At 42.2% G+C, this 13,472-nt stretch overlaps 1 protein-coding gene across 1 annotated transcript in view; it reads left to right on the top strand.

The window, feature by feature from the left end:
* LRCH1 (leucine rich repeats and calponin homology domain containing 1) overlaps nucleotides 1-13,472 on the top strand; it is a 346,398-nt gene that overhangs the window by 173,897 nt on the left and 159,029 nt on the right. Inside the window, exon 2 of the mRNA XM_030200501.1 lies at nucleotides 9,794-9,938. Within this exon, the coding sequence (XP_030056361.1) occupies nucleotides 9,794-9,938 (145 nt within the window). The remainder of the gene's footprint in view (nucleotides 1-9,793; nucleotides 9,939-13,472) is intronic.

Genomic DNA, 13,472 nt, shown 5'->3' with positions numbered 1-13,472 from the left:
TTGCTATATTGTTTTGAATTTGGTACTTAGCTAGCCTTGAATATATCAATATATATTTAAAAAATTGATTCCTGTATCCTTCAAAAAACTCATCAGAACAGTAGGGGAAGCTGGGCGGATTCGAGATAGAATATATTAATGTAGACAGTTGCAACTCTTTGCTTTTCTCTGCTCAGTGAATTCAAGTTGAAATCTAGAGCAAAGTAAAATTAAACATGCAATAGAACTGATTGGAGCTTCTGATTTGAACTATAAAAGGTTATGAGTTTCCATAGCTAGTGTGTGGGCCTAAGGAAAATATCCAGTGACTTAAGATTTTTGATGTCCTTCCTGTTAAAAGTAAATGCTTCTAGCAGCACCTATTAATAGAATCTAAAATCATCAGGAAATTCTTAAAAGCAGTCTTTATATTCAGCCTTATAAATCAACTTTCTCCCTGAATTGCTATATTTATTCCCTCCAGAAGAATGCCTTTCCTACTGCTCCCCATTTTGGCCAAATGCTCCATTTTAGGCATGAGATTTATAAACAATCCATCACTTTGTTCCTACTGTGTTACATAGAGAAAACAACGGCCGGCAAGGGAATATTTCCAGAAGGCTGTTCTCTCTGGGGGAGTTTGCTTGGACTTTTATTCCTGTTCATTCACTTGAATGTTTTACAGTACCCAGTGTCCACTGCTAGCTGCCCCACATGCTCACAATAACTGCATTCATTCAGAAATGGAAATGCCTTATAGAGAAACTGAACATTAGTTATTAGGCAAATCCATATGTTTCATCTAACTTGAATGTATTGCTCATCTGTAATGATAAATCATATTCAGCTCATGTAAATTTAGCACACAAACCATGAGGTAAATATTCAGCAGTCAGTGACTTTTTTAACCACCATTGGACGATTCATGTCCTGGCACTGGCAGTGAATATCAGGGTATGTGCAGCCAGCCGACACTTTTTCCGTTAAGGACCAGTATTCAGCCTTTAACCAGATAAGTTACACTAGACAAAATTAGAACTATGCTTTATGTGGTCCGATTCGTCCAGTTAACTTATCTGGTTAAGTGCTGAATTTCGACACTTAGCCAGATAGGTGTTGATTCCACCCCAACTCCACCCGCGACCACTCATTACATAGCCAGTGCCCAATTCTCGTCCAGGAGGCACCCCAGCCTGTCAGGTCTCAGGATATCCACATGAATATTCATGAGAGAGATTTGCATGCACTGCCTCCTGAAAACCTGACTGGCTGGGGTGCCTCCAAGACCAGGATTGGGAACCACTGGCTTAGGTGGTTAGAGTGGATATTCAGTGGCAATATCTGCTTAATTCAGTGATTCTCAAACCTAATCCTGGAGACACCCCAGCCAATCAGGTTTCAGGATATCCACAGTGAATATTCATGAGAGAGAATGACATATAGAGGAGGCAGTGCATGCAAATCTCTCTCATGAATATTTATTGTGAATATTCTGAAACCCTGACTAGCTGGGGTGCCTCCAGATCCAGGTTTGGGAACCACTGGGTTAAGTGATGCTGAATGTATTCAGATAGCTCTGTACTGACGATTTAACTGAACAGAAGCTTCTCCCGCCTGGCTAAATTGCTTTCAGTGTTGACCTCTCTCTCTATATATAAGGACAGGATTGTCTCAGCCGGAAACATGCCCTGTGTGACACTCCCTAGTGCTCTCACCCCATCCATTGTGTCACAGCCAAGTAATTTTCACGTCCCTACCCTCCTTGTGTCCAGTAAGGCCCTGGATAAGGAGCAATCTTAGCTTCATCTTGTTTTCATAAGGGTTTGAAGATCTGAATTTTTACCCAAACTTTCCTTTAGGGCTTGGTCTAGAAGGAACCATGATGCATGGCCTGCATAAGGATCATCCCTATGATGATTGTGCTAGAGAAATTATAAGGTGGCTGCAAATAAAGGCTCATAGAACCAGATCCTGGTCCTGCATTCTATTGAGCTTGTAGTTCCCCTCCCCCCAATAAAAAGAGTATGGTTTTTGCCTGAAAATGAATATGATGATGTCACATCATTGTCTAGTTTGGGGAAAATCACACATTTTGTTAAAGGCCGCAGCCAGAAATGATGAGGATTTGAAAGAGAGGTTGAAAGGTTTTGAGTAAGTGAAGGTCCTTCTCATTTTCCCAGATATATTTAGAAGATAATTTCTTTGTGTATTGTTTTACATATAGTCTGAATAGTTGGGTGTGTTATTGAATAAAAATACAATTGGTTAGCTGTTCTGGCAGTGGTGGGAAAAAGTTTGGAGGTTAACTATGATGAAAAAATATATTGAATGGAGTAGATATTGTCATTTTTAGCCACTTAGATCCAACCCCTTGGGCTCCTGTCTCTGCTAGTGATATCTAAGGGCTCCAGTATCTGAAGGGGGAGACCACTCTGCTTACCTTCTGTGTCCTGTGGGACAGGGGTTCACTTTATTCAAGGCTGTACAATTGTGGGATGATTCACGTGGTAGCTGGCACTTGCATGTTCTCAATTTATTCCTCAGTCATCCAGTCATGTCTCATCCATAATGGAAATTGTTAGCTTCACAAACAAAAAGGAAAGACAAAAACATTTAGAAAACTTGGAATTCTCTCCTTCTTTTTTGGGGAGATCCTTCCAGCTCTCAAGCAAGGCTTCTTCCTGCTCCAAATTCTAGGAATTCACTTCTTCTTTACTTCCAGGCCCACACTCAGGAACTCAGTCTTCTAACCTACAAAACACTCCACTAGCTCCTTTTCTCTATCCTATCATCCGCCTGGCCTGCAAGACAGCTCAGAACATTTTCATAATCCAAGCTTCTTCCTCATTCATGGAGTTCTATAGAGAGCTTGAACCTGAAAAGGGATATTGAATAGGTACTTTCCCAACTCCATTTTTGGCTATAGCTCCTTGATTACTACCCTAGTGGCCTAATGGTTAGTTCAGTGGGTTGTGGACCTGAGGAACCGGATTGAATTCTTACTGCTGCCTAACAGTTGGCAGTGGGTTGAGATCTTGGGGAACCAGGTTCAATTTCTTCTGCAGCCCCGTGTGAACCTGGGCAAGTCACTTAGCCCTCTATTGCCCCAGGTCCAATATATACTACTTAGATTGTGAGCCCATTAGTGACAGTAAAATTGTACTTGTTAACCGCTGTATGTATACAGCGGTTAACAAGTCCTCAGCCGTATATCAAATGCGCTAAATAAATAGTCTCTTCAGTTCTGCAGGATACTTGACTACCATAACCCCAAACTGGGTGGTCTGGTCACTGTGACCTTTGGGGACTGAACCTAGCCAGATAGTTTTCAGAACTAAGAACTCTCTCCTTTGGTCCTTCGGTTTGCTGCCACTTACCTGCAAGCATGCAGGTATTCTGTACATTCACAGGCGCATGTGGTGCTCAAATGTGGACACTCAGTTACAGAATTACCTCCTTACTCTGCAGCAGTTGCCTTCCTGGGTGGTAAATGCAGGTCAGATGCTGGACATACCCCCAACATTTACCACATAGGCTTTGCACTTAGTGCATGTTAAAATCACTGAATTCTCGGTAAGTAAATTAAACTTACCACACTTTAGTAAACACACCGCTTGGTTTCCTATCTTTTAACCAAGTTACCGATGCAGATTTGGGCTCATACGGAGTGGGAATTGTGCATTCACCACCAGGTTGTGAGGACATAACTCCCTGATCAATATGTTTTCAAAAATTATAGAAAGAGGGGTAGATTCTATTACATTACACTCTATTTTATATCCCACTATTACCACTAAGTTCTGAACGGGTTACATATAACAAGAGAGCTAGGACATTCTCCTAGGATATTATTAGCAATAGAGAATAATCAAGAGGTAAATTTTCTAAACAGAATAGTCTTTAGACTTTTTCTAAAGGAGAGATACGAATGAGAAAAATAAAGTTGTACTACAAGATCCTTCCATTGACGTGCTGCTTGAATGGCCAACAGTCTTACCAAAAACTGAAAATCTCTTTATCCCTCTAGTTGATGGAAAAGTAAAACAATAACATTAATATCATCTCTCCTGGCTCTTTGAAATGTGACAAAACAGAAATGAGTTAATAGCTAGGAGTTTGACCATGCAATGTTTTATAAAGAAAACATGCAAATTTAAAATTTACCCGAGCCTCTATAGGCAACCTGTGTAATCTATTGTAAAGTGGGGAAACACTGTAATATCTGGAAAGACCATATATCAATTCAACTGCAATATTCTGCACTGTCTGAAGTCTTTTAAATGAATGTTTGGTACTGCTAAAGTATACTACATTTCAATAATCAAGTGATGAAAGTATCAATGAATGAACCAACCGTTCAAACTGAGCCAAATCAAAAACTTTCTTTATAAACTGCAGTTATTTCATCATAATTTTTTTTTATAACTGAGTTTATATGAAATTCTAGTGAAATAGAACAATCCAAATAAACGCCCACAATTTTGATGACTGGGGAAAGAGTAAAAACTGTGTTATTAATTGTGATAGTTAAAGGATTTATATCTGGATGGTAATTAAAACACAAAATATGGCGCCTGAAAAAATCTGCACAGAAAAATTTCCACCTAAGCGTATTCTATGAAGTATGCCTAGATTTAGGAGTACTTATAGAATAGGCCTACATTTCCCTGTGGTTTATAGAATGTGCTGAGCGCCCTTAGGCACAACTATATTTAGTCACAAGCAATTACGCCAAGTAAAACTTGGTGTGAATCCCAATGCCTAAATTAGGTGTGGTTTGGGTATATTCTACAACAATGCACATCGATTTTAGTAACGTCCATGACCCTCCCATTCCACGCCCATGGCCACACTCCCTTTTTGACAATACATATTAGAATTTACACAGACCACCTTATAGAATAAGCTTAGTGAGTTACACAAGAACAGACCAAAGATCCATCAAGCCTAGTATCCTGTTTCCAACAGTGGCCAATACAGGTTACAAGTACCTGTTAGGATCCCTAAACAGTAAAATAGATTTTATGCTGCTTGTCCTAGAAATAAGCAGTGGAGTTTCCCAAGTCCATCTTAATAATGGCTTATGGACTTTTCTTTTAGGAAGATATCCAAACCTTTTAAAAACCCCATTAAGCTAACTGTTTTACCAGATTCTCTGGCAATTAATTCCACAGTTTAATTACATGTTGAGTGAAGAAATATTTTCTCCAGTTTGTTTCAAATTTACTACTTTGTACCTTCATTGCATGCCCCCCTAGTCCTAGTATTTTTGGAAAGAGTAAACAAGTGATTCACATCTACCTGTTCCACTTCACTATTATTTTATTTACCTCTATCATATCTCCCCTCAGCCATCTTTTCTCCAAGTTGAAGAGCCCTAGCCGTTTCAGCCTTTCCTCATAGGGAAGTCGTCCCATCCCCCTTATCATTTTCGTCGCCCTTTTCTGTACCTTTTCTAATTCCACTATATCTTTTTTGAGATGTGGTGACCAGAATCGCACACAGTATTCAAGGTGTGGTCGCACCATGGAGCGATACAAAGGCATTATAACATCCTCATTTTTGTTTTTCATTTCTTTCCTAATAATACCTAACATTCTGTTTGCTTTCTTCACCACCACCATACAATTAGCAGAGGGTTTCAATGCATTGTCAACAATGACACTAGATCCTTTTTCTGTTCGGTGACTCCTAATGTGGAACCTTGCATCATGTAGCTATAGTTTGGGTTCCTTTTTCCCACATGCGTCACTTTGCACTTGCTCACATTAAACGTCATCTTCCATTTGAATGCCCAGTCTTATAAGGTCCTCTTGCAATGAATCCTCTTTGACTTATCAACTTTGAATAACTTTGTTTCATCATGAAATTTAATTACTTCACTAATTATTCCTGTATCTAGATAATTTATAAATATTTTAAAAAGCAACGGTCCCAGCACAGACCCCTGTGGAACCCCACTATCAGCCCTTCTCTATTGAGAATACTGACCATTTAATCCTACTCTCTGTTTTCTGTCTTCTAACCAGTTTTCAATCCACAATAGAACACTACCTCTTATCCCATGACTTTCCAGTTTCATATGGAGTCTTTCATTAATTACTTTGTCAGATGTCTTTTGAAAATCCAGACATATGGTATCAACTGGCTCACCTTTATCTACATGTTTATTCACCCCTTCAATTCGTCTGAAGTCCATTTTGTCCAAATAGACAATTCATCTGAAAGTTAATTCTTCTAATGGACAATTGGTCTAAAAATTAAATAATCAAGATAAAGATGTGAAGTCATACATTTGTCATGTGGCAGATATTCTGGAGATGCGAAGACAGAGACTAATGAGTCATGAGTCACAATAATAATTGACAGTCAACATCAACTACAAAAGTTTAGAGAACACGCAAATTCTAATTAATGCCAATTAGCATAGATTATTTCTTGTTAACATTCAATTAACAGCATTGATTGGCATGTTAACCAATTTGGTTATGCTCATTGTTATAGAATATGCTTTGATTGCAGCACAGAGTCACAAAAGAGAGGGTGAAACAGCATACAAGCATACAACAGAAACAAAAAAGCAACACTGGGCCTTCAGGATAGAGATAAATGCCGTTCTTTAATGTGTAAATGACCCGACATGGGCCGTGTTTCGGCGCACAAATGCCTGCCTCAGGGGTCAGAATGATCCTTCAAAATCTAGACCAGGGGCGTATCTGGACTCCAGCGGTAGGGGGGGGGCAGTGCCAGGGGGGGGGCACATTTTAGCCCCCCCCCCTCCGACCCCCCCGCCATTGCCAGACCCCCCCCCCCCGCCACCAACGACTCTCTCCACCCCCCTTCCCGCCGCCAACCCTCCCCCACTGCCGTTGCTTACCTTTGCTGGCGGGGGACCCCAACCCCCACCAGCCAAGGTCCGCTTCCACCTGCCGCTACCTTTAAAAATATTTCTTCAGCTGGCGGGGGACCCCAACCCCTACAGCCGACCCGAGGTCTTTAAAGTTCTTCTCTTCTTCATCCTCCGTGGCCGTGCTGCTGTTGAAAGCTGTTGAATCCAGTTCGGATACTGGGCTAGATGGGCCATTGGTCTGACCCAGTATGGCTATTCTTATGTTCTTATGTGAGTAGAAGATGAAAACAGAATAGCACATTAGGATGGAAATTAAGAAACCAGAACTGTAAAAAAGTTCCTTCTAACACATCCTGGGACAGGAGCCCTCCAAGCTCCTCTCCTTTCACACTTTTTTGTTTGTTTTAAGAAAAGGAAAGCTGTTTATTGTGAGAGCAGGAATAAAATTGTAATTGCCCATGCAGGGGAAAGGCGAAAGAGATCCTATATTCAGCAATGCTATCCTTAGAGGTAGTGGTGCTGAATATTCAGATAGTGCAGTCACCAGTCCGGGACTATCTGTTTAGTTTAGGCCTGCGATTTGGCAGGCCTAAACTGAATATATAAGTTATCTGGATAATGACTGAATATCACAGCTGTCTGGATAATCTTTTAGTTCACCTCCACTCTACCCCATACTTGGCACCATGTTATACATAGTAATAATGTTGGCTCAATAGTATCCATATAAATTCCAAAAATCTATGGATAATGAAGTTTATGTTCACCAGTTGCTGGTATATGTATACTTCCATTTGAATATCAGTGAGATAGTAATTTCTTACGCTGAATTACTTTGGGACCAACAAACAAGATTGCCGTTGCTAATGGTTTCTTAACAATTCACCAGTATTAGTTTTTAGCCTTCTTCAGACTTAGCAATTTCTTGTTTTTATAGACTATCTATATTCCATTCATTGGACAAGCTTATTCCTAGACCTTCTCTGTAAGTGTTGAAAGATGTTGGCAGCTAGACTAATGGCTTTAAATTTGACTGCTCATATTTTCTGATCAAGTCAAATCTATCAAAGTGTTGATATTGGTCTTTTCCGTTCTACATTTGCCATCTAATATTCCTTTTTTAGTTTTTGCTCTATAATGTGTCTTGCTTCCTTTCATTGAGTTTGGATTTACTAATTAATTGATGAACTAGACCAAATAACATCAACCCCCTCTCCACCCCCTCCCCCCCGTGAAATAGCTGAGGTCACTCAGAGATCAGTAAATAGAATACTATGAAACATCCAAAAATATGCCATCAAACATTTTGTTCGTTGGGCTAAATATTCCAATGTCTACTCAGAGCTTTTTATTGCCATTGAATTGCAACAGACTGTACCAATGGGAATAGAGGCTTTTTATAAAAATAGAATCATATATATTTTCTATTTTGGACCAAATGTTCTATTTTTCCAAGTTGGACCTGATTCAGTGAAGCATTTTTGCCCATTCTGTGTCATGGACAAAGATCATCATGAATCAGACCCTTTGGAACCAGTGCACTTAGACATGGTAAAACTATGTATTTATTTATTTATTTTGGTTCACTTGTATCCCACATTTTCCCAGCTTATGTGGGTCTTAATAAGTGGTTTTAATACAGTTTCAGTTCCCTGCAAAAACCCTGACATATTGTGACCATCTCTAGGAAAGGTGACTAAAATCACCAGAAACAAAAAATGAGGTTTTAATGAATTCTGTTAGAGCAAACTATTTGTAATATAATAGTCCGAATCCCATCCTTTTATGTGAAAAATTAAAAAAGTGTTAGAAGTTCAAACATGTAATGTTTGCAGACTGTTCATGGACCCATGACATGAAAAATCAGTCATTCTTAATATTTTGGGATCCACCATTTTAATCACCTTTTCCCAGAGACAGTAAGGGTTATCTTACCGCGTGTCCATTTTTTGGGGGTGGGCATTTTACCCGCTGCAGTAAAAAGGGGCCTGGTGCACGGGAAAAATGACCCCTGCCACTACTGCAGGGCCCCTTTTCCCGCAGCATAGTAAAAGGACTTGCCCAGAGTTACAAGGAGTTGCAGTGGGAATTGAACCCAGCTCCCTTAGTTCCACAGGCCACTGCACAAACCATTAGGCTACTCCTCTGTTTCCACCAATAACAATGCAATAGCCTGTTGCAATTCAGTGGTAATAAAAGGCTCTGAGTAGACACTGGATTGTTTTGCCCAACAAATAAAATGTTTGAAGGTACTTTATTAGACAGGAATAGAGTAGAACAGAGAAGTGTAAGTATCTGTTTGCAGTTAACACAAATTATTTTACTCTGCATGATTTCATTTTACTCTATTTGAATATTAATGAGCAGCTCTGTATGCTTTTGCATGTGACGTAGCTCATTAAAATGTGTGTCATCATGGCAGTCTTATTTTCAGTGCATACCTGCACAAACATTACTACAATGCAAATAATGACGTGTTAACTCTATATTAGTCTTACCGCATTTTAGTATATTGGCTCCTATTAGATTTAACACAGATGTCTGATAGGGAGGGCTAATGCTTTAATGACACCCCTGTGGTGCAGCATTTCACCTTTATTTTGTAAGAGACTTTTCTTTTTTTCAGTTTGGCTGATTTTCAGTGGTTTATCCAGATATTGCAGGGCAGTCTGGGGCAGAGCCAGAAGTTGGTAGTACTAAAAAAACTTCAGGTAGATGCCTTATACCCAGATATTTAATGCTGGTATCCTAGTACAGCCCAGGACTGAATATCTGGGTATAAGTTTAAATGCCACTGTTGACATTTTAAAGCAATGCCAACCACAGAGTGTAAATATCGGAGGCCACATTCTTGGCAAAGCTCTTGATTTATTTTTAATAAGCTGTTTATTGAAAGTGTGTCTCGTTCTGGCATTTGAAAAAACCTCATCTACATATTTATGAAAAACTATCTTTTTTCCTCAGATCTTTCTAAGAACAGGCTGACTGAAGTCCCCATGGAAGTGTGCCATTTTGTGTCACTGGAAGCACTGAACTTGTATCACAACTGTGTTAAAATTATTCCGGATACTGTAGCGAATTTGCAGATGCTGACATTCCTAAATTTGAGGTGAGTTAATCAAGTGTCTCAGTTTTTCCCACTGGATGCTTGTTTTTGTATCTCTATTGCTCATTCCTCATATTCAGCTGATGAAATCTCATTTTCATTCTCCTGTCCACTTTAGCTATACATTCCAGACAGCAGCTGGGTTTATTCCTGTAATATTCTGATGGACCCTAGGTGGCTCTGTAATTATTGCACCTAGCTAGAGTTCTGAGACTTGTCCGGACTCGGAAGGAACCATTTAGATTCTATTGCTAATATAACCAGCTTGGGAATCCATATCGTTCTGATAAAAATCTAGATGGTGGCATTTACAGCTCCCCGAGGCATGAATAAGTGCCTGTTTGAAAGGACAGTGATAAAGGCTGAAATCTGGCCACTGCGTAATCATCAACAACAGCCCAGTAGTGGTCAGAGCCTGGGTCCATGTTGGGCAATTCAAGCAGCCCAGGCTGCAGATCCAGGCAAGCCCAGGCAGGAGAGGGCCCCAGGAAGAGGCAGAGATCCAGGCAGGCATAGGCACAGTAAGGGTAACAGGCAAGCCCAGGAGAAGACTCCCGGTAGGCTCCAGGGCTGAAAGGGGCAGCAGCAGCAGGAGAGCACAAGCCTGGGCAGCAAGAGGAGCTGCAAGCAAGTCTGGGGCAGAAGAATAGAGAGCTGTAGGAGATTTGATATACTGCCTTTCTGTGGTTACGATCAAAGCGGTTTATATATTATATACAAATACTTATTTTGTATCTGGGGTAACAAAGGGTTGAGGGGGGTCTTTTACAAAGCGGCAGCAAGTCCAACGCGGGCTTACCGCTTGCTAATCCAGAACTACCACTGGTCCATTGCAGCCACCGACGGTAGTTCCGGCTGGATTGTGCGCCATTTCCAGCGCTCAGGAATTTTTTTTTTCTATAGCGTGGTGCTCTTGGAGAGAGAGAGCTGCGGACAAGCCTGAGAAAGGGGTTGAGAGCAAGCCTGCAGATCTAGTGAGTCCTGGGGCAGGGCTGGGAAGAGAAGAGTTCTGGTGTGTGGGCTGTGCAGGGCTGAGGAGTGCTAAACAGGGCCTGGGGGGGAGACAGCAGGCAGCGTGTGCAGAGAGGGGGAGTCAGGCACAGATCACTCTCTTCAGGATCCAAAGCCACTCCTACCACTGCAGATGACTCTGACTTCTTGGCCCCGGCAACCCTCCATGCTCTGGAGCCCCTCCCTGCCTCCTGAGGAGTCTTTTTCTGCCCAGGCACCCACCCCTTTTGTCTCAAGCCAGCCCCAACACCACCTGCTCCCAGGGCCACTGACATACCTGCACTCAGCAAACTCCTCAAATTGCACTGGTGTTCAAACCACCCATTTATCAGAGCCCCTAGTTGCCATCCCTCCCCTGCCTGCCCAACCACCACAACCCCGTTTTTTTCTGGCGCCAATACTACCTCATAAGTCCCCATTCCACAAAGAAAGTTACGCACAATTTTTAGGTGTAATATATAGAATCTAGTCCTAAGTGTATTTTCACAGAATCTACAATGGACATGATGATGATTTTTGCATAAGAGAAGACCGAATTGTCACCGCTGTTTGTGTAAACCAGTTAATGCAAAGATTAACTTTGTTTGATAGGATATTTGTTCCAAATTACATGGCTGAAACATTTCCTGACCACAAGTTGTCTGGTTGTAAGAAAATAGTGTGTCTTGGTCTGTGAATTCTAGACAGACTGTTGGAAGGGTTTCATTGCAAGTTACTATTCTTGTATAAGATCAAAGTAAGCTGACCAAACTGGCTTGATGGCAGGGGTCAGCTGATACTTGTCATGTGACAGAAGTTTGTACAGTAGATCAGAGCTCTTGTTTTTCTAGCATGTTATGGTTAGGAAATTGTTTGATCCCAGAGGTTATCAGTAGCATTATATACAGAGCTATTTCAGCGTAGTTAAACTTTATGAGGGTAATTTAATGAAGTCTTTTCTGCATGTAAAATCTGTTTTACATGTTGAAAAGGGCTTTTTATGAAATTAATGTATAGTTGTTTAAAAAGTAGGTGCCCAGAAATAGTATGCATACTTTCACATCCTATATATTAATTTGCACCTCCAACATTCTATGTCTGGATGCCTGGGTTCGTAACATCCATTCCCACTCATTGCCCCGCCCTCGCGTCAAAACATAATGACATCAGAGGGCGGAACAATGAGGGGGAAGGGAACGCTGGAGGCGAGATTATGTCAGGAGGAGAGAATCGCAGGACATCGAGGGAAGGGAGGGAGGGAGGAAGGGAATGGGAGGGCAGGGGAGAATTGATGGACATGGATGGGATGGGAGGACAGTCATAGGCGCCCTGTATAAGATGCTTGGCCAACCGTGACATTCCCCTGGCTGCTAAACACCCAAACCCAGGGCTGCCTGGCCCAGCAGCGCTTCAGCCAGGCAGCTATCGGATGGTCCCTCCGCTCCTTCCCGCCCTCAGCTGTCCGATCGACAGCCCTCTTCTCCGTTCCTCCCCCCCTTGCGCGTGTTTAACCCTTTTACTTTTAGGCGCAGCGACGGCAGTGAAGAGGACAACACAGCGGGCTTGTCTCCAGCTTCTCCCTTCAAGTCCATTCCAGGCTTGAGGTGCAGCGAGATAAAAGTATTATCTCAGTAGCTGCCGCCCCTTTCTCACCTTTTCTTCCCCCAAGGCAACAATAGGGAAACAAGAGGTAGAAAGGTCACCATCTGTAGTCCTTCAATTTCCAGGGCCCTCCCATGACCTTCCTGGGCTGGCAACAAACAGCAAACTAGAAAAAAAGTAATGTGAGGCCTCAGCTTGAAGTTCTGGCAGCCATTTTGAAGAAGCGGCTGCAGCGAGCAGGTCAGTGGCAGCGAGCAGGAAAGAGTGGGGTTCTTTCCTGCCCCTAAGAGACTACCAGGGTGCATTAAGGTACGTTCGGGGAGGGCACCCTGAATTAGGGCTGGGGGGAGAGGAGGGGTGGATGGATGCACGTGAGCGGATGGAAGGAGGGGGCTGTGAAAAAGATGGATGGAATGTGAGAGTTAGAGACCTGCATGGGAACAGGGTTCACGGGAATCCTGCAGAGTCCAAGAGACTCCCACAGGAATCCCCTCTGGGGCTGTGGGGTTCCCATGGGGACGGAAGCAGTTCCTGTGGGGTTCCCGTGGAAGTGTAAGCTGCACCTGTACCAACCTCTCACCTAGGAAGTACCAAGTTCTTTGAGTGCTGCCTCCTCCTTGCTTTAACAGCACAGATGTGGAAAATCTTCCATTAACCCTCTCTGCTGCCAGGCAGATGTGCATCAGCTCTGACACAGGCACAATTATCTGAAGCCACCTGACCTACTGGCATGTGTATGTGGCGACCTCTCAGCACACAGTGCCAGCGAATCAGAGACATGTCTTACATGTCCGCACCAGAGTGTTCCAACTTCCCACTTCCGTTTCTTCCTTGCCTGCAGTACTGTGGCTCAAACCTAGAGAGAGAATGAGAGAGCAGACTAGAATTTTTTCTAGGAAGGGATGGGTTAAATTCTTGTGGGGATGAGCTAGATTTCTGTCCCCA

Source organism: Microcaecilia unicolor, chromosome 4 (genome assembly GCF_901765095.1).
Source record: "Microcaecilia unicolor chromosome 4, aMicUni1.1, whole genome shotgun sequence".
Lineage (NCBI taxonomy): Eukaryota > Metazoa > Chordata > Amphibia > Gymnophiona > Siphonopidae > Microcaecilia > Microcaecilia unicolor.
Note: the sequence above shows the minus strand (reverse complement) of the source record. Positions and strands in the feature narration are given on the sequence as shown.